The 24,444-nt window shown below is 35.2% G+C and overlaps 1 protein-coding gene across 2 annotated transcripts in view; it reads left to right on the top strand.

Moving 5' to 3' along the window:
• SEMA3A (semaphorin 3A) overlaps positions 1-24,444 on the top strand; it is a 173,231-nt gene that overhangs the window by 46,390 nt on the left and 102,397 nt on the right. Inside the window, exons 2-4 of one of the 2 annotated variants that reach the window (XM_062019743.1) lie at positions 3,511-3,668; positions 6,471-6,533; positions 23,000-23,119. In XM_062019743.1, the coding sequence (XP_061875727.1) occupies positions 3,511-3,668; positions 6,471-6,533; positions 23,000-23,119 (341 nt within the window). The remainder of the gene's footprint in view (positions 1-3,510; positions 3,669-6,470; positions 6,534-22,999; positions 23,120-24,444) is intronic. The other variant, XM_062019752.1, reaches the window with a different exon arrangement.

Genomic DNA, 24,444 nt, shown 5'->3' with positions numbered 1-24,444 from the left:
AGCGATGTTACCATCTTTGCAATAAAAAAACAAAGCATAGAGGAAGTAAAAAAGCTACTTTCAGTACAACGAACCATTACCTGTCTGCATAGGTCACAGATATGCCAGCCTTTAACAAGAATAACAACAACTACTGAAAAACAATTAGTGTATGCATAGTAGACAGTATTATTCATTAACTTATTGAAGACATTCATAATTTCCTTCTTCTCATTGCAGTGCAATCTTTGTTGTAAATCTTGGTTTATTTTAGCACTGATCAGCCATCTACCTTGCCAGCATGACTGATCTACGCTTAACAGAATTGATGGATGTCAGTGCCCTTCTGGGAGTGTGCGTGCCCTGTTTCTGCTGCTTTAGTCATTCTCTTAGCAATAGTCACTATCTGGATTCTGAAAAGACACAGTATGGTAAACACTTTGAACCCAATGAATTTGAGGAAGTGGAATGCTTAATTTATATTGATTGTACAAGTGTCATTGCTTTGCTCTTCAACAGCCCTTTCTAGAATGTCATATGAGGCTGTATCCATCACTGAAGGAATTTAGAATAAACAGTGGAGGAACTGCAAAAATTATTTAGAGATTGTTTAGAAATTGTTATATTAATAGTGAATAAGAATCATCATCACCAAAATTACATTTTTTTCTTGAACCATATTCCCAGTAGGAGAAACCTGGGAATATCACATGATTTGAAACACACCGCTTGGAATCTTTTGGGTAGTAGATGCTGGAAATCTGATCACCTCCTGCAAAAGTCAATAATGGGACAGTATGACAGATACTGGATTGAAACTCAAGAGATATGTTTTAGTTTGACTTTAAATTACATGCTCACAAAAAAAACCCACCAGTGTTGCTTTTAATGTTCTTGCATACTCTAAAGAGTCACAGAAAATTGCAAGGGAAGAAAAAGGTATACATACATATACATTTCCATGCAAAGCTACAGCTGGACCTTTTAAGTTATATTGTAGAGACATATGAACAGTGAAGATGATGATGTAATTTACTTATGACTGTAGTAAACTTTAGACTCCAGTGTTATGATCTGGCATTTTTCATGAATATTAGGAAAAAAACCAAAACATCAATCACCATCTGTAGATGTGAATATTTAGAACACTGCATTAGCAGAATCAAATCAGGCTTATTTTAAACCAAGTAGTTGTGTGCCTATGTGATATTATTTCCATTTTTACCACTGTTACATTTGTGTAACATTGACATCAGCAGGCAGTTGTCTTTACAATGCAAAGACAAAGGGCAGAATTATACCTATATGAGTTCAAACCAAGAAAGACGAAAAAATTACAAAGGTTTTTGACAGCTATATTATAAGAAAAAATATCAGACACAGATGACAGCAAAGCACTTCTAGCCAAGAGAGTTCTAAGACAAGTTAAGCAATCAATCATCTGCATCACTTACTATTCAGCAAGTCGACATTCAACATCTGAATCAGTCATTACAATGTAAAGAGAATTAGTAAAGTCTCTAACAAAATGCAAATAAGTGAACTGGAGGACAATACAGTCAAATTCTAGAACTTGACAGGAAGCCAGAAGAATTATTTTGACAAGACTGCTTGAGGTGCTTTGATTTATTCTTACATTTTATATTTTTATATATATGTATATATAAAGAGAAGTAAAGTCTCAAGCAGTGCAAGTTTTAAAAAGTATTCTGTAATACAAATGTATACTTGTATTTAGCAAAAAAATTACAGAATAAGGATCAAAACAGAGTGTCTGCTCTGACACTTTGCTACGGTGCTGCACAAATTAACTTTTTGGTGCTAGGGAATTTTTCTCAAATAAATGCAAAGAATATGGGGGCAAAACTAGCCTGAACAGTGTGCAACTGCTAGTGTGGTCTTTATCTTCCTTAAATATGTTAATTATAACTTCTTGCCATTTGAAAGTACCAGTCTGCTTCAAAATCCACCAGGTATAAATGAGTGTGTGAATAGATTTAACATCTGTAGGAGCTGCAGGTGCTGAAATTCTGTAAAATCATAAGTACCACTATTATGTAGGTCCAAAACAACCTCACCTAACATCTTCCTTGTTCTGGTTAAAGAAAAGAAGGGGAAAAAAAGAAGGAAAAACAGTTTAAAAAGAAAATTAAGCAGAAACTTCTGGTTTAAACAGCAGTTTCACCTTGATTTTTAGAGGCATAGGGGATGCTATCTTGCACTCACTCATCAGTTGGAGTAATAGTGGAAAATGAGAGTGCTCTTACTGAAAACCAGAAAGTCATAGCACACAGCTGCACTGTTAGGCAAATCCTAGATCTCTAGACTTCTCAGCTATTCTGAGAAGAATGACACCTGTCCTTGCCTTGCACAAATGGCAGAGCTAACATAAAGCTTAAATACTCAAAGGCCTGGCCATGCCCTCTAGCCATCAGTCCTTGGATCAAAATGGATCCCATGGATGTGTGTCATCCATCTCCTCATGGATTCTCTGTGAGGAGTTGCATTGGCATCATTGGAACCTTTCCTCCTCCTAAAACTGTTTACCTCCGTATATCACAAGGTCGGGGCTTGAACTGCGTAGGATTTATCATCACAGGGAAAGTTCCTTATTGATGACTAACTAGTGCAGACATGCCTTGTAATTAATAGAGATGGTTTGGCTTTGGTCCTGATATGAATGTAGTTAGACAGGAATAAAGAAAGAATGTTTATGCAGAAGTGTGTACTAATATGGTCTGTATTATCTTACAGAAAAAAGATTTTCAGTCATGTTCAGGAAAGTAGGTATGTCTTGCTTGTTTGTGTACACAAGTTAATTCTGTGGATCCCTCTACTTAAAAAAAAAAAAAATCCTTTCCTTGGAAGGTACAATGCCTCTACAGGGACTGTGAGAGATAGAAAATTATTCTTGCGTTTAAACGTAAGCAAAATTTCCTTCTCTAGTTTTATTCTTGTGATGGATGAATACACAATTCCAAGCAAGGAAACAACATGCTACCTGTGTCAATAAACTGGGAAGATAATAACATGTAAAAAGTATATTGTAGAAGTTATTTTATCTCTTCAACTAGTCATTCTTATCCCTTTTCTCATAACTTACAGAGCCATATGAAATAGTTCTGTATGCTGGAAGTACTAGATTACGTGCTTAGATGTGATTTTAAAATTTTTTTTAATCTGCTGGTCATCCTCAAGTTTATCCTTGTAGATTTCATTGATTGAACAAAATTGAATTTTGTCCAACAACTAATGAGTTACATGGATAGAATTTTACCACCTGAAGCCTCATACAGGCTTTTAATTGCTTTCACTGATGTTTTGACCTTTGTTTGTGTAGAACTGAATCTGAAAAACAGCTTGGGTTTAGTTACTCGAAATAAAAACATTGATGGGCCCAGGTACATAATGCTTTCAGTGATTTCTACTTCGTAAGTATAAATTACTAAAATAAAATCTGTACAAGTCAAAATACAAGTCTGTATTTTGTTTGACTCTGTTAAGAACAAAAGTATTACCTTTATCTTACAGAAATGTTGGAATCCAACAATATAATAAATTTCAATGGACTAGCTAATAGCTCCAGTTACCATACTTTCCTCTTGGATGAAGAGCGCAGTCGGCTGTATGTTGGAGCAAAGGATCACATATTTTCTTTCAACCTAGTTAACATCAAGGAATATCAAAAGGTACTTTTATTCAAATTTTGTGCAATGCCAATATATATATTATTGCAGAATTGTTATTTGTTAGACTGTGTTGGGCACTATGAATTATGCAGTAAATGTTTGGATGTCTGGAATACTATTACAACAAAAAGATTTGCAGGATCTACGAAGAGAAATGTATAATGAGCCTATAAGCTATGACTGTATAATCTACAGTACTTTTTTTTAAATTATGAAAAAGTAAATGACAAGTGAACAATTCAGATATTTCCCAAACAAGATATACTTTCATGTTTACTGGTAAAAACCCCAACAAGTATTAGGAGAGTTTACATGAAAAGGCCTTATTACTCTGTATTTGTTTGCAGATAAAAAGAATCTGTTTGAGAGGCTGAGCATTAATTTTTAACCTTTAACCCAGCATTTGTAGCGACTCTGTTTCTGTTGCACATAGATTCAATATTAATAAAAGATAGATAAAAGGAAAAAAAAGATAGAATAAAAGATAAATAGATTCAGTATTAATAAAAGAGGAATAGGTCCATTAAATGTTGCCATTCTTGATGGAGAGTATAATTTTCTGGTAAAAAGTTGGCAGCAATTTAAAAGACAAACAGTTATGTTCTTTTGTTGGAGTCTAAATAAATAATTCCACTTTTAATTTATTTTAATAAGACAAAATGCTAACAAAGTAAACAATGAAATGAGGGTTTGATTTGTTATATTAAGTATTGTGATGGCACAGTTTAAAAGCCAGAGAGTACCCTTTTGTGAGAGATATATTGCTTCAATACCCAGGGATTTTTTTTCTCCGTGTTCCTGACCTTTTGTCCGTTTGACTATTAGCTTCCTAAGATGATAGCAATAAATACCTTGTGTTTTCTGTTCAGAGGGAAGACAGGCTATTCATTTGTATTCTCTAAGGAAAAAGGATAAAAGGAAAACTGGGTATTTTCTTTTCTATTCTCTTTAGGGCAGCTATAAAGGAAACTAGCTATTTATTTGAATTCTCTGAGGGACTGAAAACTTAATGCTGAAAACATCTGGAATAATTAAAGGAAAGATGGTGTTTTCATTGCAGAAAACAGCTCTGTAGAATGAGAGGAACTGTATTTTACATACTTGTGTATTCAAATGCCTTTAGAATATTGAAATTATGCACAAACATTACTTAAAAAAGAATTGCCATTGGTAACAAGGAACTGCATGATAGAAGCAGACATAAAGAACATACTTATAATTTAGACTTTACATTTAAGAATAGTCTTAAAGAATTTGAGAACTGACTTTAAAAGCAGGCTTCTTTAAAAGAATTTGAGGATCTGCTTATTAAAGATAGGAGGGTCATGGAAGAAACTTTGATCAAAATTACTTTTCAGACAATGCTACCCTTGAGCTCAAACTTCAATTGTTGTTTCACCATGGGAAAAAAATGGACTAGGGCTTCTGTCTAAATGCTGATAGTAATATGTAACTCCAAAGGAGCACAACTCAAAAGCCAAACTCTCCATTCTGTTAAAACCAGTTCAGTTTACCTGACTTTTAAACCAAATCAACAAAAATATTGTGCTGTGAGGACAAGGAAAAAGAATATCTAGTAATTAATTTTTTAAATGAGAATTGTGTTTTGAACAATATACAAAACTTAGCCCAAAACTTCAACTGAACTTGAATTGCTCCTTTTGGGAGATCTCAGAAGTTTGGTTAATATTTTTCAACATAGTAAATTTAAATTTTCACATCTTGCACATTTTAAGCCAAGAATAGAAACAGGAAGTAGCAGGAATCCTTTGAGAGAGAATGCTCATAAAATTTTCAGCCTTATTTTATAGACTTAAAATGTTTGATTGCTGTTTGGATTTCATTAAGTTTTACAAAAATTTTGAATTTAAAGATGTGGATGCAAACTGTATTTTAAAATGTCGTATATAACGTCTCCTTTGACCTCTTCTGTCATCCACAGTAATTCTTTTTTCTTTCTTTTTGAATACTTTGGCTTTTACTTTCTTGTAATAAACTATATTGAACACCAAGGCTGTAATCCAGACTTATGGCCATTCATATTGCATTATCTGAGGCTCCCAAATGAATAGCCTGGCATTTTATGGGAAGATCATGTTTTATTCTATATGTAATTCCTAAAAGCTTTTCAAAAAACATGAATAATTGACTGTGAGGGTCTCTGGATTTTCTCTGTATGAGGTGAGATCCATTTTCTGCTAAGCAAACACTACAGTAAACCCAGGTTTAGGTTTACATGTGTTAGGATAGCTGTATAGGAACAACAAAAACATTTCTGTTTTGATGGTGTGATACTTTCAAATACCATGGCTTCTTTTTTATTATTTAATTAACCAAATCAAGTAAAAGAGTGTGCTAGTAGGTATACTGAAGAGGCAAATACCTCATTTCTGATGCTATTATTCTAGATTTTATTTTGCATAGATCCGATTTATTGTTGGTACTATCTGTAACTTTTTGCTCTTAGTCTCTATTCCATTAGGTCACATTTGAAACAATGAATAACACTCATTTGATGGATGCTCAACCTTCTTATTGTTAGGAGTTGAGATTCATTGTGGAGATTCACAATACACACTGTATTTCAAGATTGTTTTTACTATGATTACTATTATCTCTATTTTACTCCTATAGTTTATATTTATAGTTATAGTTATTGTAGTTATATTTTATGGAAGAAAAGAAAATAAGGAAAAAAATGGAGAAAAAACCTGAGTAAAGATACTCTGTGGCATTTGATCTGTAATTTGTTATTATTGAAGCATAAAATAACACAACGTGATTTTTGTTCTGTGTTTTTAGATTGTTTGGCCTGTATCTCATTCCCGAAGGGATGAGTGCAAGTGGGCTGGAAAAGATATTCTGGTAAGTACAAATCTTTTTAGAATTTTTTATCTTTTATAAAACACTGTAAATATTTTATTATGCCTTATTGTGTTATTTTTTAATGTATTTTTCTTCTTCTGTAAAGTTGTACATCTGATCATAACTTCAATCTTGAGTTATCTCAGCTTTCTTGTTAAAAATATTCTTTCTTTTCACGAACAAATTATTTACAAATGACAACTATGCAAATGCAAAAGAATTTATCTGCCAAAACAAAAAAAAAAAGTAAAGAAAAGAAATATTCATCCTTGTATACTTGTTGTCTGATCTCAGCGTATATCATATTTTGACGCATTTTTGCCCAGTTCCAGATCCCAGTGCTACTGTGAGTTTCAAGAAGTGCTTTCTCTTTGTGGCATCTAGCTGGAGTCAGTGCATTTCCCTGAGCTCTTTACGTGCATTGAGTTCATAGCAAGATTGAGGTTAAAGTGATTTTAACATTGTACATCGTTTTTGGTGCCTCAGGAAAGACATTGTTATACCAGGCATAACTTTCTGTACATTTTCCCTCATTTCTGCATACATATTTTTGCTTGTATTTATGAGGTAGGAGAGACATAGCCAGTAGCCCCCAAAGAATAATCATTCCACGATGATAATAGCTGTCTTCTTTATAAGAACAATATGGGAATTAGGAAGACAGGGCTGAAGAAGGAAAAAGAAGATAAAAAATACATGCATGCAGTAAGCCAAACAAATACTTGCATAGCACAGCCAAATGGGAAATCATTGTGGTTGCCAAGGTATAACTGAGAGTGGAACTTGGCCCCGTGTGTATATGCTATTGGCCTGATTTTCAGAGAGGATTCTGTAAAATATTCATAATGCCAACCATATGCCTCTAGAGAGCTCCATTTGAATAATTTCCTAGGGCATAATAAAAATAGTTTAATTGGTCTTTACTTAGGCCATAGAGGACAGTTGTCGTCACAAAAAGCCATTTGGGAAGAGTAGAGGTGGATTAGGTAAAAACTGAGAAATATGGGTTAAGCTATATGTGTGAAGGGACACAATGTGACAGATACTGGGGCTATGTCCTTACATAGAAATAAGGCATTTAAATTAATCTATATTTATGTTCACAAATAATTTTCAGGAGTACATTGCAGAACTAGAATATCTAATAGTCAAAGTTAGAGAAGGCTAGTGTTAAATGTCTGAGCCAATTAACTAACCTTGCAGCTTGATCTTATACTAAGTATTACGATCTTACATTAAGTAGATTTTTTTATAGATGGGGTTGAAACCTAGAAAATTGGCAAGAGATTCAGCACTTAGAATAGAAATATTCTCTTTTATTTTTTTAATAAATATTTTTAGAAATTCATGATAATAAGAGGATGTTTTATGCGTTGCATTAGGCTGATCTAAATCCATTTGTTATAAATAGGGACACTATTACACTGGAGTGAGCTAGGAAGTTCAGGTCCCCATCCTCTGACTATTTATGCTGTAACTACTTTATTCATCCTGATTCTTGTGATACTAGGGCAGCTACACCTGCTGATCATGAGTAAAAGGGGAACTTAATACCATACCCCAGTGCTGTGTATCACCCTGATGTATTAGCTGCCTGCTATGATCCTGTACATAGAAGCAGCAATCCCAAAAGCTGGTAGAAAATAATAAAACAGAGGAGAAACAAAGAGCTCAGGAAAGAGTGGAGCCCAAACTGAGGATCACAACAGTAGGGCACACTATTACTAGAATCAGATAATTTGTTTTCACAAACATTTCTCATGTGTAGGCTGTTGGGAGAGCTTTTGGTTTCATTTTTCAGTTTCTAGACTTCTTTCTATGTGTAGATCAGAAATAGAAATAAATAAATAAATGAATAGATTGTAAGTAATGTGCATCCAGTTTTGGCAGGCAACTGTAAAGATGGAATATATATATCTTGGTGCATTCAGGTCATCATCCTTAAATATTTACAGATACTTGTTCTTGCCATAAAACAGTGCATTACAAAGTATTTAATGTAACTACTTTAGCTGTAACTACAGATAAAGATTACAGATCATTTAAGAAACTTATTATTCCTCCCTCATTTATTCCTTGAAGCCATTGTCAGTACCTTGGGAGTGTGAAATGTAAAGGCCATAAAAATAACTCAACAGACTCTCATTAGAAGGAACAGGAGAAATAGAGGACAAAAAAAGCTGCATATAAAACATGCTTGATTTAATATTGCTTTCAGCATGTACCACTGCTAAGATATTAGATACTCTTCATTTGTGACGGTTCAAAACTTTCTACATGGCAGTCCATTCTTCTACATTGAGGTATTTTTAAAAAACCTTTTTTTAATTATTGATCTCCAGGGAAAGTCAGTGCTGAAAATGCAAGTCCCCACTAATAGGCCAGGTGCACTGCAGCAGCTGCAGCACAAGTATAACCCCGGCTCTGCCCCACTGCTAACCTCAGCTATGACCTCTGAGATTTCCTCTCATAATTATGAGAGGTAATTTACTGTTGTCTTCACTCCTTCAGAGGGATTCCTTATACTGACGCTGTCAGTCATGCCAGTCTAGGCGCAGCAGGTTTGTACCTCAGGACAGTTCACCCGGGATTTGAGGAGAGCAGCTGACTTGTGCTGTTCCTATGCTCCTCATATCCTTTTGTTCCTTAAGCAGTTAGTTTCATTTCTGTTTCTTAAAGGGCTTAGTATATGTTAATTAGTTAAGCTTTGATCACTGTATAGGTAGATAAACTTTTTAAATTATGCTTTGGATCTTTTTTTCATAAAAGTTGAGAAGAGAGGCAGAAAGATTTCCCCCAGCTATGCAATATTTAACTAACAGCAGGACTTCTGTAGAAGTTAACTGCTGCAATTTCCTACAAAATATAGATTTTTTCCAATGAAATTGTAATTACTGTCCCACATAAGAGTATTATAATATATTTCCATTTCCTCTGAATTGAGTGTCAGAAGCACCAAAGTAACATTGTTCATGAAAAATTAAAGTCTGTAAATAACAAATAAGATATTTGTTTATGTAATTCAACTAAATGAGCGATTCTGTGAGGATTTCTTGCTATTCTGGACTTCAGTCTCTCATTTGATGTATTCTGGTTGCTATAAGTCCCGTGAATATTTCACATGATTCCTGACCAGACCTTGGTAATGATCAAAGAAGACAAAGTCTCTACAGATTACGTCTCAGCTTTTGTACTGAACTTACAGTACAGACATACTGCTAGTCATATCCCTCACTAGTGAGCCTCGATATTTTGATTTTAAGATCTCACAGGCACATGGGACCCAACAGAAACACGTCAACCTCTGTATTACATGTGGGTTAAATAATAGGTAACTGAAAAAAAATAATGTTGCTACAGTTCCACTCTGGCATCCTTGGGATGTCATAAACCAGAAACACAACGCTTGGGTAGCTTACAAAAGTTACCAAAAACACTAGGTAGTTTTGCAAGCGGGGATAGCTTCTTGTTTGGAAAGCTCATCTAGTCTTTAAACTACTTATCTACTATTGTTTTGGCTACTGCTTGGTCTATACATCTCTGCACTGGATTTGGCTGAGGCACCATAGCAGTAGTTCAACTGGTACACAATTAATCAGCAAAATCCCTATTAAAGGGTATGATGGATTTCTACCACTTGAAAGCTTTAAAGTTGTGTTTCTGAAGGGCACCTTTAAGATGTATTTTCAAGTATGATTTGACTACCTAATTTATTTAGCCACTTTTAAATATCTTGACTCAAATTAAATTGTTGAAATGGTCCCTTCTGGCCTTGACATGTATAAATCTTTAAAATTTCAATGGGTACTTTAACAAAGTCACATAGGACAAGCTACATGATGACAGATATTTATACACACTTTGCATGCTGTAATAAATCAGCTTCTCCCTGGATGTTTCTGTTGAGAAATAAATGTTGGTATACATGACTAGTAAGAATTAAATTTTGGTACACATTCCTGGTGAGAAATAAATGTTGGTATACAAACAGATATAAAGAGTTCCAAAATAGTTTTACCTGGTACCAGCAAGTTTCTACATACGCAGTGTCACATGAATACACAGGTCCACACAGAGAGTTACACTTTCATGTCATTTGCCTTAACAGTCAAAGCATATCAACACAACTGTGTAGCAGTTGTATTAGCACCGAGTGTATTATAATTTATAGGAGACAGACATTTTCTTGGCCTATTTAATTGCCATTAAATTTTATCTAATTATGAACTCTTACCTGCATTTTTTCATATTTGATACTTCTCTTGCAGATAATTTGGAGCCACTATTCCCAGTTAAGAAGCAAGACTCTGTATGATATAGCTGTATTCTCTGCATGCTTCTGCATTTAAGTGTGGCTGAATTAATTATTGAGCTTATGGTTTGTGCAGGTAGAATCACATAGCTGTAATTTAATTCACCATCTTATTTGTTATGACAATGCTTAATTTAAGCCATAATGTTCATATACCATCTCAGTTTATGCTTTCTTTGAAGTTTTCTAACCCCTCCCTAAATCATAGGAAGATTAGCAATCTCATAGGTTTATAGATCCATCATTGTGCAATGATTTAATTTGGGAAGAAAGAAGAAAAAGAAGACGCGATGTGTAACTTAGCAAGAGTACCTCAGTCATATCTGGTAATACTTTGGAAAAACAAAGTTGGCAATAAATGAGCACTATTCCCTTTAACTTAGTTTGTTACTGTTGTTGCCTTAGGGAAAATAAAAGAACATGGAGGCAGAAAGTAAAAGTATTTCTTTTCATCTATTATTATAAACAAAGATCTGAAGAGGGAATCTGAAGATTAAATATACAATGCTGGTCGGATCTAGAAAGCCTGCTTCTAAAGAAGGCCTGCTTCTAAATTCATCTGACAGGCACGTTTTTTCAGTCAAATTACCTCTGGCCTTTGGGATGTGCCAAAGAGAGTTTCATCCCTTTCTGACAGGGTTCCTTCTCTGGAGGATGTCTACAGCCAGATATCCATCTTTTCTATTACCAACCCTCACTGCTATCCCTTTTTCTTTTCAGTCTCCCTGCCTCCACCATAGCACTGCAATCCCTCGACAGAGTAAAGACCCAGGATCTCTATGCAGCCTGGGGAAAGGGGAAGGATTAATGTCCCCTGGGAGTAGGAAAGGGTAAAGTGAGTGAAAATCCAAAGCAATAGACCTCCAGTGAGGTTAGAGACAGAATTTATTCTCAATGTTACTTACTACAAGGAGAAATGTGACTTTTTAGCCATTTGTAAGAAAAATAGTGCCACTGCATATCACTTTCAACTCTATCAGTTAGTGTGCTGGGTCTATTACCTTGAGGGCTGCTCACTCCTTAATCTTTTCCGTGATCTTTAAAGTGAGCATGATTTCCAACCAAAGCATTTCTTATCATTTGAGACATGAGAGAGTGAGACATTTTGTAAGTAGCATGCTGCTTTAATATTGCTGCTGTGTAAAACTTGTTTGTAGTCAATGCAAAGCAGAGAAAAACAGGGACAAAAAAAAATCCCACCAAATCTACAACCCCTTCACTTAGAGGTGAACGGAGCTTGATAAAAAAGAAATATGGTACACTGGAATCTTTCAAAGTCCTCTGAAGCTCTAGGAGAATTTTCCCCCCAGGAAATGCTGGTTGCACTAGCTTCAGTTCTTGGATAGACCCCCACAACACACCCACTAGCATAAAGCTTCATTTATGACTCTTAGTTCAGATGTTGATCTTACAGCTTGTGTTCATTTAGACATTTGCATATATTTCTTTATATGAACTGACCAAGGAAAATCAGTTACTGTAAAGTAATAACGTGTGTACTTATACAGGGGAAGAATTAAGTTGGCAATTGTTTGGATTCTAATATTTACCCACTTATGTATTATGGGAAGTCATTTAAGTCTTTCAGTATGGGGAACAAATTGATATAGATCAAGGAAAAAGCTAGTTTACCACTTCTAGGCTTATTTTTGTGTTTATAGATGTGACTACAGAAATTTGCTTCTGAAGGAAACTTAATATTCAATAGATTTAATGCGGGCTTGCAGAAATGTTTTCTTTGTTTTTGAAATAACTCGAAACATTTTAAGTCACAGAGTTAGCAATGAGGAAGTAAAGCAGAAATGAAGGAAAAATTGTTTCCAAAATGATGGGGTTTAATTTTCTGTCAATAGATATCGCTCATGAGCCCTAGTTTGACCTTGGCAAAGTCTGATATATAAGTTTATTTGTGGCTGAGTTACCAGCTATCGCTATTTCAAAATTATGTTGGGTAATTCCTTGTTATGATTTATTGCATCCTAAGATGGACAAAGTAAATATATTATTTGCATATGTTTTTCCAGAGGAACATATTAACTGGAGGATTAGTAAAAATGATTGCAATGTTTAGCCCCTATTATCTTTCAGGACTTCAGTCTGAAGGTCATGAAGTTAGAGAAAAGCCTTTCCTTTGGTACATGTCACATTTCTTTCTTTTTCCTTCTAAATTTGCTTCACATTCTATTTTAGCAAAGAGACTGGGATTTTTGGTTGTTTGGTTGGTTTGATTTAGTTTTGGGGGGAGTTTATTGCTTTAATAAAAGAAAGGCTAGTTTAACAAATAAGGATAGGTCTTCTCTGAAAGGTCATATGTCATAGTTCCTCTGTACTCAGGATTTAGTCACTATGTTACTATTAAGTTAGTTACCAACTAATTTTTTTTCTGTAGTCCTATTCCTTAAATATACCACAAATAGGTCTACTAAATTCCTCCCTAAAGGTCTAAAATAATGTCTTTTTTTTGTAATGAGTAAAACAACTAAAGGAAAAGTTCTTAACCTAGGAAACAATATGCAATTATTTCCTGTGTTGAAGCTAATACTTTGTTCAATTTCCACATCTTAAAAAAAAGATCTTTAAGAAGATGTTTAAGAAAATCTTTAAAAAACCCTTTTCAGTGTAGAGAAAGTTTTATGTTTTGAAGATGGTGAAACAAGAAAAGTAAGAACAATAAATAAAGGGGTTTGGGTTTTTTGTTTGTTCTTTTTCTGACAGTGATGTGATCTGAGTTGGATCAAATAATCTATTAATCTCTTTTTGCCTTGGGTAATTCCTTCCCGGTTATCATCTTCTAAAACTTTAGTTTATATATGTGTTCTGAATGTAACACCAATAAAACCCATCTAACAAAAAACTAACTCCCCAAAAATAACTTAACAAAAAAAAGCCACAAAATCACACAGCAAACTAATGTTTCGACAGTTTCACTTTGATGACAAATTTTACTCAGTGATAATTTTAAGCTTTTGTCACTTAATGTGTTCAGCATCTCTATGGTGTCAAAAGAGTTTAGTATCCACACATGTATTTCCAGATTCCCACAGTAAGACACATGAAGTATCATAGTCTAGCTTACAGACTGTGCTTATTTACAGGCACAGATACTGTTAAGCAACTGTCCCTTATAGATACACAGTTTTTTGCACATCAACACATCATTGTTGTACATTCATTTTCAACACAGAAGTTTTGAGTGACTGTGAGTGGAAGTCATTACAGGATATGCCTATAATGTGCTGAATAAGGCAAGCTGACTGAAGTGCTTTATCTGCCTATAACAGGATCCACAACTTGTTTGTCTAAAATACTCCACCCAATTAGCAGGTGTTGATCCTATTCGGAAAGGCGGGGTGTAATCTAATTTCTTCAGGAGACAGGTGATTACCCGACCCAGATAGAAGAGATAGATGAAAGACTCTTTATATCTAAATTGCTGCTGGGCTTGATAAGACTGCTTGAGCTGAAAACAAACAGTATTGTTCATTTCTTTGCCAATAAAGCCATGCCCAAATTGTAGGACAGGTATACTCTACAGAGCAAATCCAATTTTATTTTAAAGTTATGGTCAGAAAAGAATTAAGTTCTGCCTCACCTCAAGGCTTCCCAATGTTTCGAGTTATTTCTAAAATACTCTTATGTTCCTCAAATAATTTCATTCTGGGCTATAGGAAGTGCAAACTACTGAAGGATAGAATTCAAAACAAAGGAAGCTTACTAACACTCATAGAAAGTTTAATGTACAGCAATCATGCTGTGGCTGCAAAATCCTGAAAACTCGCTTGTTTGCTGGACTACATCCATGAAAGGCTTCGTTTTGTCTTGTTAAGTATGCATTAACCAGATGTACAAAAATATGAAATGGTCATTAAATCAGGTATTCAGTGCTACAGCCTTTTCTTGGCATTCCTTTACCTTTTCACAGATCCAGAACAATTATTATCTGCATCTGCTAAATGAAGGTTTAAGGACTGGAATCAGTAATTTGAGCACAATGAATACCGAAAAAAAAAAAGATAAATTTTACTTCCTAAAATTGCTTGGTCAGATGGTTAGTGCTAATGATAAAGATTTGAAGGCCTGGTGTGTTTAGTCTATGCTGGCAAAGGAGACATCTTTAAAGCATAGTTTCTAATGGCTTTTGGCTTTTCAGGACAGCCCATAGGGAGTATCCCACCTGGCTTAGTGACCTTCATGCTTAGACTTAGTGGTAAGCTCTGAGCTAAATGACCAATACTGACTACCAGATTTGTAAGTATGTACGTAGACAGGCAGGGAGACATTTTACATTTCACCCTCACTAACATAAATGAAGTACCAGAGGAGCTTTCCATCTGTTGGGCAAGAATGCTGGCAGTACAATTGTTTGCTGATATGGTATGAAGTTTTGTGGACTGAAGAAATCAAGATATATCTGCTTTTTTTCAGTGGCTTTTAAAAACTGTATACTTTAGTAGTTGCTTTTTTTTTTTTCTTATCTTGCTGCTTTAATGGTTTAAATTCATGCAGACGTCCTGCAACTTCAGTAAATTACACACTCTAAATATTCTTATCGATTCTTGTCATATCAAAAAATCTGACAGATAACAGGCATAGCTTAATTGGAAAGATAACTGGAAGTACAGTAAGGCAAGAAAAAATGTGTTATCAGTCCTCATCAGTACCTCCAGTCTGAAATGTCTCAGGGCACATCTTGACAGCAGGGAAAATCTAGATAAGTATTTAATCAATGGTTCCTCTGCAATGTTGACAGTGGTCACCATGTCTAAAGTAGTGTCATTCCTGACATTTCCAGAGTGGTCAAGATCCAATAAAGAGTCTTCCAGATCACAATTCAATATAAGGACCACTGGATCTGAGCATCTGTCAGTTTTTTCAAAGCTCTGAGGTGGAAAGACAAGTGCAATTACAATTCAGTCCACAAAATAACACAGATTTATTAAAGAGACTTGGTATTTTGTTTACCTAGATATATTCTAGACTTTTGTAGATTCTTGTGTATAATGCAATACACACTGCTTACACGGCTTTTACTAAAGAGAGTGTAAACCTCAAGAACTAAGTTAATAGAAATCCCTTCCTGTAATGCAAATCCTCATGCATCAGCTGTTTACTTCACTCAGCACTGCAGACTGGCTCTTTTTCAGAGAGCAGGATTGTAAAACATAGATCCTTCTAATTACAAGGGATAGTAATAACAAAACAGGGATAGGAACAGTGTTATTGATCCAAACTGCAAAGGGTACATTGTAATAAATCATAGTCTGCAAATGTTTTCATGCCAGATATCCTCCCCCACTCTTAAAATCATGCACCTGCCTATACAGGTTCAGCTGGAAGGTTATCTCGTTGAGTACAGGTGCTAGGCATGATTTCTCCACCCATTAGGGCCTCTACAAAGCTCCTTATACTTGCGGACTTTCCTGTTACTGCTAATAAAACAGCACGACAGTTTTGCAGCAGTGTTAGCAACTAGCTTACTGCAAAAAAGTAAAATAAACTTTTAAAGATCTTTGCTTTTTAACAGGACTGGAATGATTAGCTTTGTTCCGTGACTACTCTGAGAAGACGCTGCTCTTTGACCAATGTTTTTCAGAGAGTTACCATAATACAAAGAAGTAAATGGTAAAAACTTTTAAATAATGTTACTGCATTTTACAAAAACTTGCACACAGGCAGCAAGACCTGAGAAAGCATATGCCATGTAAAGAAGACATGTCTGAAGACAACTTTCTTGGATATACTTACTGATCTACTAAAGTGCTTGGAGGATCTAGCTGAGAGTCGATCATCCATGTACATGGCAATCATACATACATTTATTGCACTAACTCCTTGAAACAATGCCACTTAACATTGAAAAAGATACCTATCCAGTGCAGACTGAATTGATCACAACTGGCAGTAGCTTACTAGCAAAAAAGAGACATTAAAAAGCTCCCTGATAAGCCTGAAACATCTTTCACCAGTGTGATAAATTTGAATGACAGCAGTAATATCAGGGATTACTGATTCTCCATGGATATCCCTGACCCCGTCACTTGAGAATTCAACTAATTGGACAGAAGAAGAAAAAAAGTAAATATATTAATTAAACTCATGCATGGGACTTTATATGGAAACTGTCCATCCATTTTGGTTTGAAAGACAAAATATGTATTTATTTTGTTTGTCCAGCTGTCAGACGATAGCTTTAAATCCCCTTGTCCATCGAGTTTAGACAAGACCTGATATTTTAATCACTTGGCTATATGGGAAGGCTGAAATAAAGGAAGAATATATTACAGGGTCTGATCCTTATCTGTATTTATTAAGCAGAAAACTGTTGTGGCTAATGATACTGTAATGGATTATTTAGCCTTCTACTTATTGCTCTGCATAATCTGGCCATTTTCATTTGCTGTAATGTCTGAGAAGCAGTATGGACATCAACGTTGGTGAAAAAAAAAAATGAAACAGCTTTCTTAAAATAAGGAGAAAAATCTGGATATTGGTTGGTCACAGGGACTTACTCTTTAACTTCCACTTAAAAAGACATCATTAAAAACTGCTGCATCAGTAATCCAGATTGAAGGAAACTCATAAAAACCACCTAAATTCTGTTTTAATTTTCATACGCGGAACAGATGTTTTGACAGATGGATGGACTTTATTTTTGTAACTGTCCGGGAAAAGTCTGCATAACACAGCCTAATCAGTGTTACATATCTGTAGTGTTTGTTTTTCAGTCTTTCTGAGTTTAGCTCCTATGCTTTTGGTTGCAGACATTTTCTTTGTAATTTATTTTTTCAGATGAATCTATCTCTGCATAAACCCTTTAATCAATCTGATCTATAAATATTAGAAAACTCTTAAAAAATAAATGTGTATGCTTGGTTAGTAAGTCAGACATACTGATCTTCATATAGTGGATACACTTCTGGAAAATTTAATTAACACTTTATTTTCTCTTCAAGACAGGCCCTCTGCCCTTATACATAGTATATAATGTTAAGGTCTCTGTCCAGACACACTGGACCTCTTTGTCTTTAGTTCACACTCTGAATGTGACAGTCCAATAATTTCTGAACTTGTTCTACAAGTAGGAATTTTTACTTTCATATCAGTAAACTTTAAGCATGGAGCTGAGGCTATGAACCCTCTAACCTCTTCAGTCAAGTCCAGAGAAAGCATAAACATCTGTAATGTACCTGAAGTTAAAACCTTTTTCTCATTCAGGAATGCCCAGTAAACTTCTGGGGCACGGCTTCCTCCGTGTGGCCAAATGGACTTTTAATTCCTGTATGCAAAGTGGAATGGCTCCAGTTGGATGTCATTGTGCCCTTCTATGCCCACCTAACACAAGAAAAGCCTGTAGTGACAATCTGAGCTTTGATGGGAAGTACAGTCTATGTTCCTTCAAGCAGAGAAACAGACTGGATTGTGCCCTATGTTTAGGGTGAGGGCTTCAGCCACTGCACATGACAGAGCCAGGACAGGGCATGAACTGTTTCTTTGGTTGTGCAATCATGCCAGCACAGGACTGTTTTTAGAATTAGATCCAGCAGTTACATTCTAAAAACATTAAAAAAGCATCTATCTAAAGAAGTTTCTTCTGTCAGGACAGAGTAAGAAAGACCTCATAGGCTATGCTAAAAGGACTCAGGCATGATGTAGGGTCTTAACTAGTTGGATTTTGAGATAGAGGTACTTCTGTACAAGGCCAAGGGCAAAACCTACAGCTCTTGAGGAAACTTTATACCATTTATTGAAATATAAATGAAGACGAATCCACTCTAGAGATAGGCAAGATAAATGAATAAGGGTTTTGAGTACAGCAGTAACTCCTGCATGATTTATCTAAAATTTTCTCTTTGAATCTCTACCTCAACTATTCTGTACCATATGCACTCACTTATGCTTTCTACTGTGTGTATTTATATATAAACTCAAGCTTTAGGGCATAAACCATTGTTTAGCTTCATAGAGACAAGAAAAAAATCCTAATATTAAGCTGCCCGTCACAAGAAACAGGATTATTAGGTGGAAGAATTTGTAATGATTCACTATGGTGATTCCAGTGCTCCTCTTCCTTAAGATTTATTTTCATAACCCATCCAAGTCACATTTTCCTGTCCATGAAGAACTTTAGAAGCCTTGAATTCTTTTTCATTCCTGTTATTAGACTAAAACTATTTTATAAACTCCCACACCACCCTGATTTCACATATTAAAAAAAAAATCCCACCTGGAAAACAAGTTTTATCGATGTCTCATTTTCTTCCTTCAGCTGTTTTACTTGATGAAAAGCAATGTTCAAAGGGTATGGATATGTTGAGAATATGTTCCTTTTAAACAACGTCCCTTTCCCAGGGAAAATGAAAATAGATAAAAGGTACTGGGGGCTGAAATCACATGCAGACAGTGTGTTTAAATTCCCTGACAATTTGTTCCTTACAGCTTCTGGCTCTGGGTTACTTCCTCTTCCTCCGGTGGATATTTTCTCCCATCTGCTGTATGTTACCAAGATACTACATTTCTTTTGTTGTCTTTGTTTCCTTTCCAGTGCCTTACATTCTGAGATCATGTAGTGAAATGCTTGGTTCTGCTGGCACAGACTGCCACATTAACAATATAATGATGGCCTGGGGGTCTGGCAAGGAGAGATGCTGCTGCCAAGTGGGAAAAACCCAGCTGGAGACACCAAAGTCATTCCAGGCCTCCAGCCAAGGGGTCGGGGAGTTGCTTTGTAGTTGAGTTGACATAGCCACCGGTGTTGGGACCAGCAGAGATGTCTGCCAGGTTTCATAACTAGCTGTGCCTAAATGCCACTGTAGCAGCCTTGCCATGAGGGCAGGAATGGGGAAACTAAGTCTGAAAATGGGAATTCGTCACTCAAGTATCATATAGTAACAGACCCAGATTGCATTCAGTGCACACCACACTTGCCTTGGTCTAAATATCTTCATCATACTGAGATTTAAAGTCTGAACAAATCATTCAAAGCTGTTAAAGTCAGTATATCACAGATTTATGAGAGGCTTTTTCATCCCAGAGACGCATAAAACAGGAAAACGTAATACCATCACAAAGCAAACTCTTGCTAAGTTCACAATATCAAACACGCAGGCACAACATTTTCACACATGGTGCTGTACCTTGAGCATAATTAGACAAAGGAAGGAATCTGATTACTCTGTTATTGAAATCAATGCATCTCTTTCTATTGTTCCAGGGAGAATAACACTGTCTCCCAGGCAAGACAGAAACTTCGTTTTTAACTTCCTGAGTTGACAGGGGCTTAAATCAGAACTGTAACTTTACTTTGATGTCATTTATTGTGGCTTAATACCTCTCTTTATTTATTTTTTTACAACCATGTAAAACATATAAAGAAACCTAATCTGTTAGGGAGGTGTATGAGAATTTACTGAATAGACCTTAATGGTTTCTTTATGCAGCTGTAAAACCCAGGGAAGCCATAAGAGCAGTCTTAACTGGACCAGGAACTTTAAATGTTGTATAAATTTATTTGTCATAGTCAGAGATTTATTGCTGTAGGTATTTATTTTCCCCATTGTTTAACTAGGTTGTGCATTTCTCAGACATCAGTAGTGTAAAACACATTGTACAATTAGAGCTTAAAGCAGGGATGAGTAAGACTAATCTGCTTTTGGAAATATATTGTATAGTTCCTTATAGTACCTTACTGGTACTAACACATTTACTATCAATCCTGAACACTTAAATATGACCATGAATGAGTTAATTACATCCCTGCTACCTCCCTCCCCCCACCGATCCTTCCAGCTAGTCTGGAGTAATTCAGTGAAGATGGTGATAGCATTTTTCTTAATTTCCATTCATAGAAATCAAAGAAGACTCTACTTCTTTACTAAGCAGGGTTTTTCATCTTACCTTAAAGTATTAGCTTTCTAATACCTTCTTGCTGTATATTATAGATAAGCAGCTGAACAATATTTAGCGAATGCGTATAAAGTAACAGATTGGGTTATTGCTGTAAATCAGAGTAGCTCCTCTTAGCAGTAGGTCTAGCCCATGGACTCACAGCATTGTACAAAATTGTGTGTCCACTGGCCTCTTAACATTTCATCATCTTCAAGTATGCAATTTTTGAAACTGTTAGTGAGGCATAGCAGTATACCACAATGACATTTTTAAAATCAAGATGCATAAAACCAGACAAGGCAAAGAGTAGTCCTACTGAAATAGAGGTATGATTAAATATGGCTATGTACAACTCTTAAGTGAGAAAATCTGAATTGTTTAATAATACACAAAGCATTGGTCAGTTTTAAATTAAGTAGAATCAAAATCAGATGCTTCACCTGAAACACAGAATATAAGAATTTAAGAAAAGATCTACTTCAATTTTGTTAATTTTGAATGTTACAGGAATTTGAGATACTTGCAAATTTTTTACTCTTGCAGGTATTACTTATACACTTTCATGAGTTTCCCATGTTTCTTTTATAGGAAGGAACAAAGGACCATATCATTAGAAAAATATCAAAACATATATTGTAATGTAAGGCTGGATGTTTGCTTAGTACTCTGCCACTGTGACAGTGGATCCATACACAAAAACATATGATAAAGATATGTTCATGTTTATATATGTGTGGGAGGAATGGTACATATGTACCAGAAATTGTATGTTTTTTTATTAAGAAAGATCAGAATGGAAAGAATTAGGAGAGACCCCTAGTAATATCCATCTCCATTTCTTTCAATTTCCTGTTTGATTACCTAAACTGTCTCTATGTTTTCTCTTCTGTCTCAGTTGGAAAGAGAAGTTACCAGCAGTAAGCCAAGGACATAGTGAGATTTGGTATGCTTTTCTCTGGGTGCTCTTTTTAATACATTACCAATATCTGTTTTGCAAATAAACAACAAAATTGGAAGAGCAATGTCATTTCAGTATAGTCCTTTGTCTAAGGTAGGGAATCAGCATGTTATCAGTTGAAGTTCATTGCTCTTCCCTGCAAGCGTGCCTAAATCTCACATGCATTTTTCTGGTAGAACCATTATTTTGTATTTGCGACTATGTGGTTTAATTAGCAAGCAAGTTACAGATAGATGATGCCAGTCAATGAGATTTCTGTGAAAGCAGTAGCTCAGTTAGTGTTTCCATGGGCCCTGAACCACTTGGAGATGCACAGCTGAGTGCTATACCAAAAAAGTCATCAAATATGCATAGAAAAGTTTCTTTCATCTTAAACCAGTACTTTATGGGAAATGGTTATTTTATCTCAATGTTCTTATTTTTTCTCTGATTTGAAATCCATTATTTGTGATTGTGTCAGTAGACTGATTCACAGACATTGACATATTTCTTTTCATTGTGAGACTTGACAGAAATAAAAATAAATAAATAGAAAAAGTTGACAACTTGACTATCAGGTTAGACATTTTCATTTTAATAACATTAAGCATTATCAATGACTTTCTTTTTGCTAACAGATAACAGATTATGTGTGTTCTAAAGACTATTAGTGTTGCTATTAAGTTTTTGATTGCTGAGAACTAGAAACACTCATGATAGATAATTTACTTAGATAAAATACCATAAAGTCCAAATCTTGCAAATCTTATATTCTAGAGTCTGGCAGAAATTACATTAAAGTTTAACATATGTATTTATCTTTGTAAAACTGGCTCCTAAACACAGACAAAGGGAGTGTGGCAGCACTGTTAGATATGTTATATCAATGGTTTGTTTTTCATCAACTTCTTCCATCTGGCCCATTTTTCTTCTAATTGTTATTTAATTGAATACAAGCAAACAGTTGGTCCATTTTTCTTCATTATTTCACTCTGACACATTTCTATAAATGGATTTTGTCTTACAAACATGGCAATAGCATAAATTACAAAGATGAAATGTCTCAAGCAAAAATCAGGAAATTTTTTTGTGTCTAATCTTTTCTTCAGGGGCGGATGCTTTATTCAATGACAACCAAAGATATTTAAATGAGAACCTAAATCAGAGTATTTATTAAATACTTAGCAATAAACAAGCTTATAGACAGCATGAAATGATCATGCTTTTAAAATCTGTTCATTCAGCCATACATCTCTAACACAGAAGAGCTCCCATTAGTCAAAATCAGTGAAGTAACTCTGTGCATACATTTTTTCCCCTTTTTCTTTGCAGAGAGAATGTGCTAATTTCATCAAGGTGCTTAAGTCTTACAACCAAACCCACTTGTATGCTTGTGGAACAGGGGCTTTTCATCCAGTCTGCACCTATATTGAAGTTGGAAGCCATCCTGAGGTAAACTATCTAAAAACAATATTTTTCTTTTTCCTCATTTTAATCTTTACAGTGTTTAGCCATGATGTCTCCCTGCCAAAATGCACTCTCTCTAGTTTCTGTGATTCATGAGTGGATCTGGTAAGACCTACTCCTGAATCAGGTGCTGACGTGCTGATTGATAAATCACAGCAGAATCTCTACTTTTCTCCCCTACACATCATCTTTTTCCCCAGGGACTTAATTAAATATGAGTAAGCCCATTCTACCTGGTTCATGAAGTTAAAAGCACTCTCTTTTTTCGGTCAGGACAGATACCAGCTATAAGAGGGTTAGTTCAACTTGTGTGTTTATTCTGAGAGCAACTCTGGCCTTTAGTCTCCTACCTGTCAGTACAATCGGACACTGCACCAGCTTACTCCCATCTGGGAATTAAAATAGTGTCACACATTAATAAATCCCACTTCTCAGATTTGTCCTAACACACTGACAGTTTTTCATATGTGACCTAGATTTTATTTCCTTACTTTTTAGTGAAAAATAGATAATTTTTCCTCTTTTATCTCTTTTTTTTTTTTTTACTCTGTAGCTTACTGACTTTTGCTTAGTGCTGCAGAAGTCTTGCAGTAGCCCTTGTACTGTTTTGTCAGTGATTGCCATACCTAGTTAGATAAGCATGGTCTTCCCTGGTAAAAAAACAGAGTATCCCTCACAGAAAGCAATGGGGCTGTGCTGATTTTCCTGGCTGAAGACTTGACTAGAATGTCTCTGTGCTCCATTTCAATCCTTTTCCTCTCCAGGAAAGGCAAGCTTTATTTTCCCATTAAGATGAGTATGTAATATAAATTAGTCCAGTTAGCTTTGTTTTCAGTCCTAGTTACCTCAGTATGGCTCAGTGGACTGTTTCAGTTTAGCAATCAAACTCTTCATGTGTTTTCAACAGTCGTTAATTTATGGATATGTTTTACTAGTGAATCCATAGTTGTATTACTTAGCTTCTGTGATCTTCCAAGAACATCTCTTTCAAGTTATCTTATGGTTTTTCAATTTAAGTCTGCAGATTTCCCTGAAAATAGAGACATCACTATTAAATGAATGAGAACTTTGTTATTTAAAAATCAGAAATTCTTCTTGTAGAAAAATTAACAGATCTTTTGAGTGTTGACTTTATAGTCTGGGAATGATTTTTCCCTATAAAAATGTCTTTTGATGTTTGAAACATGAGATGCTAAAATGTTCTAAGCAGAAGGTTTTGAAGGGATAAAGGAGCTGCAAAGTAGAAAGGTTTGGGGTTTTTTTTTCATATTCTTTAATGCTTTATTTCAGAATGCATTCTTGGCAATTAG

Source organism: Colius striatus, chromosome 1 (genome assembly GCF_028858725.1).
Source record: "Colius striatus isolate bColStr4 chromosome 1, bColStr4.1.hap1, whole genome shotgun sequence".
Taxonomy (NCBI): domain Eukaryota; kingdom Metazoa; phylum Chordata; class Aves; order Coliiformes; family Coliidae; genus Colius; species Colius striatus.
This window is presented reverse-complemented; position numbering and strand designations above follow the sequence as displayed.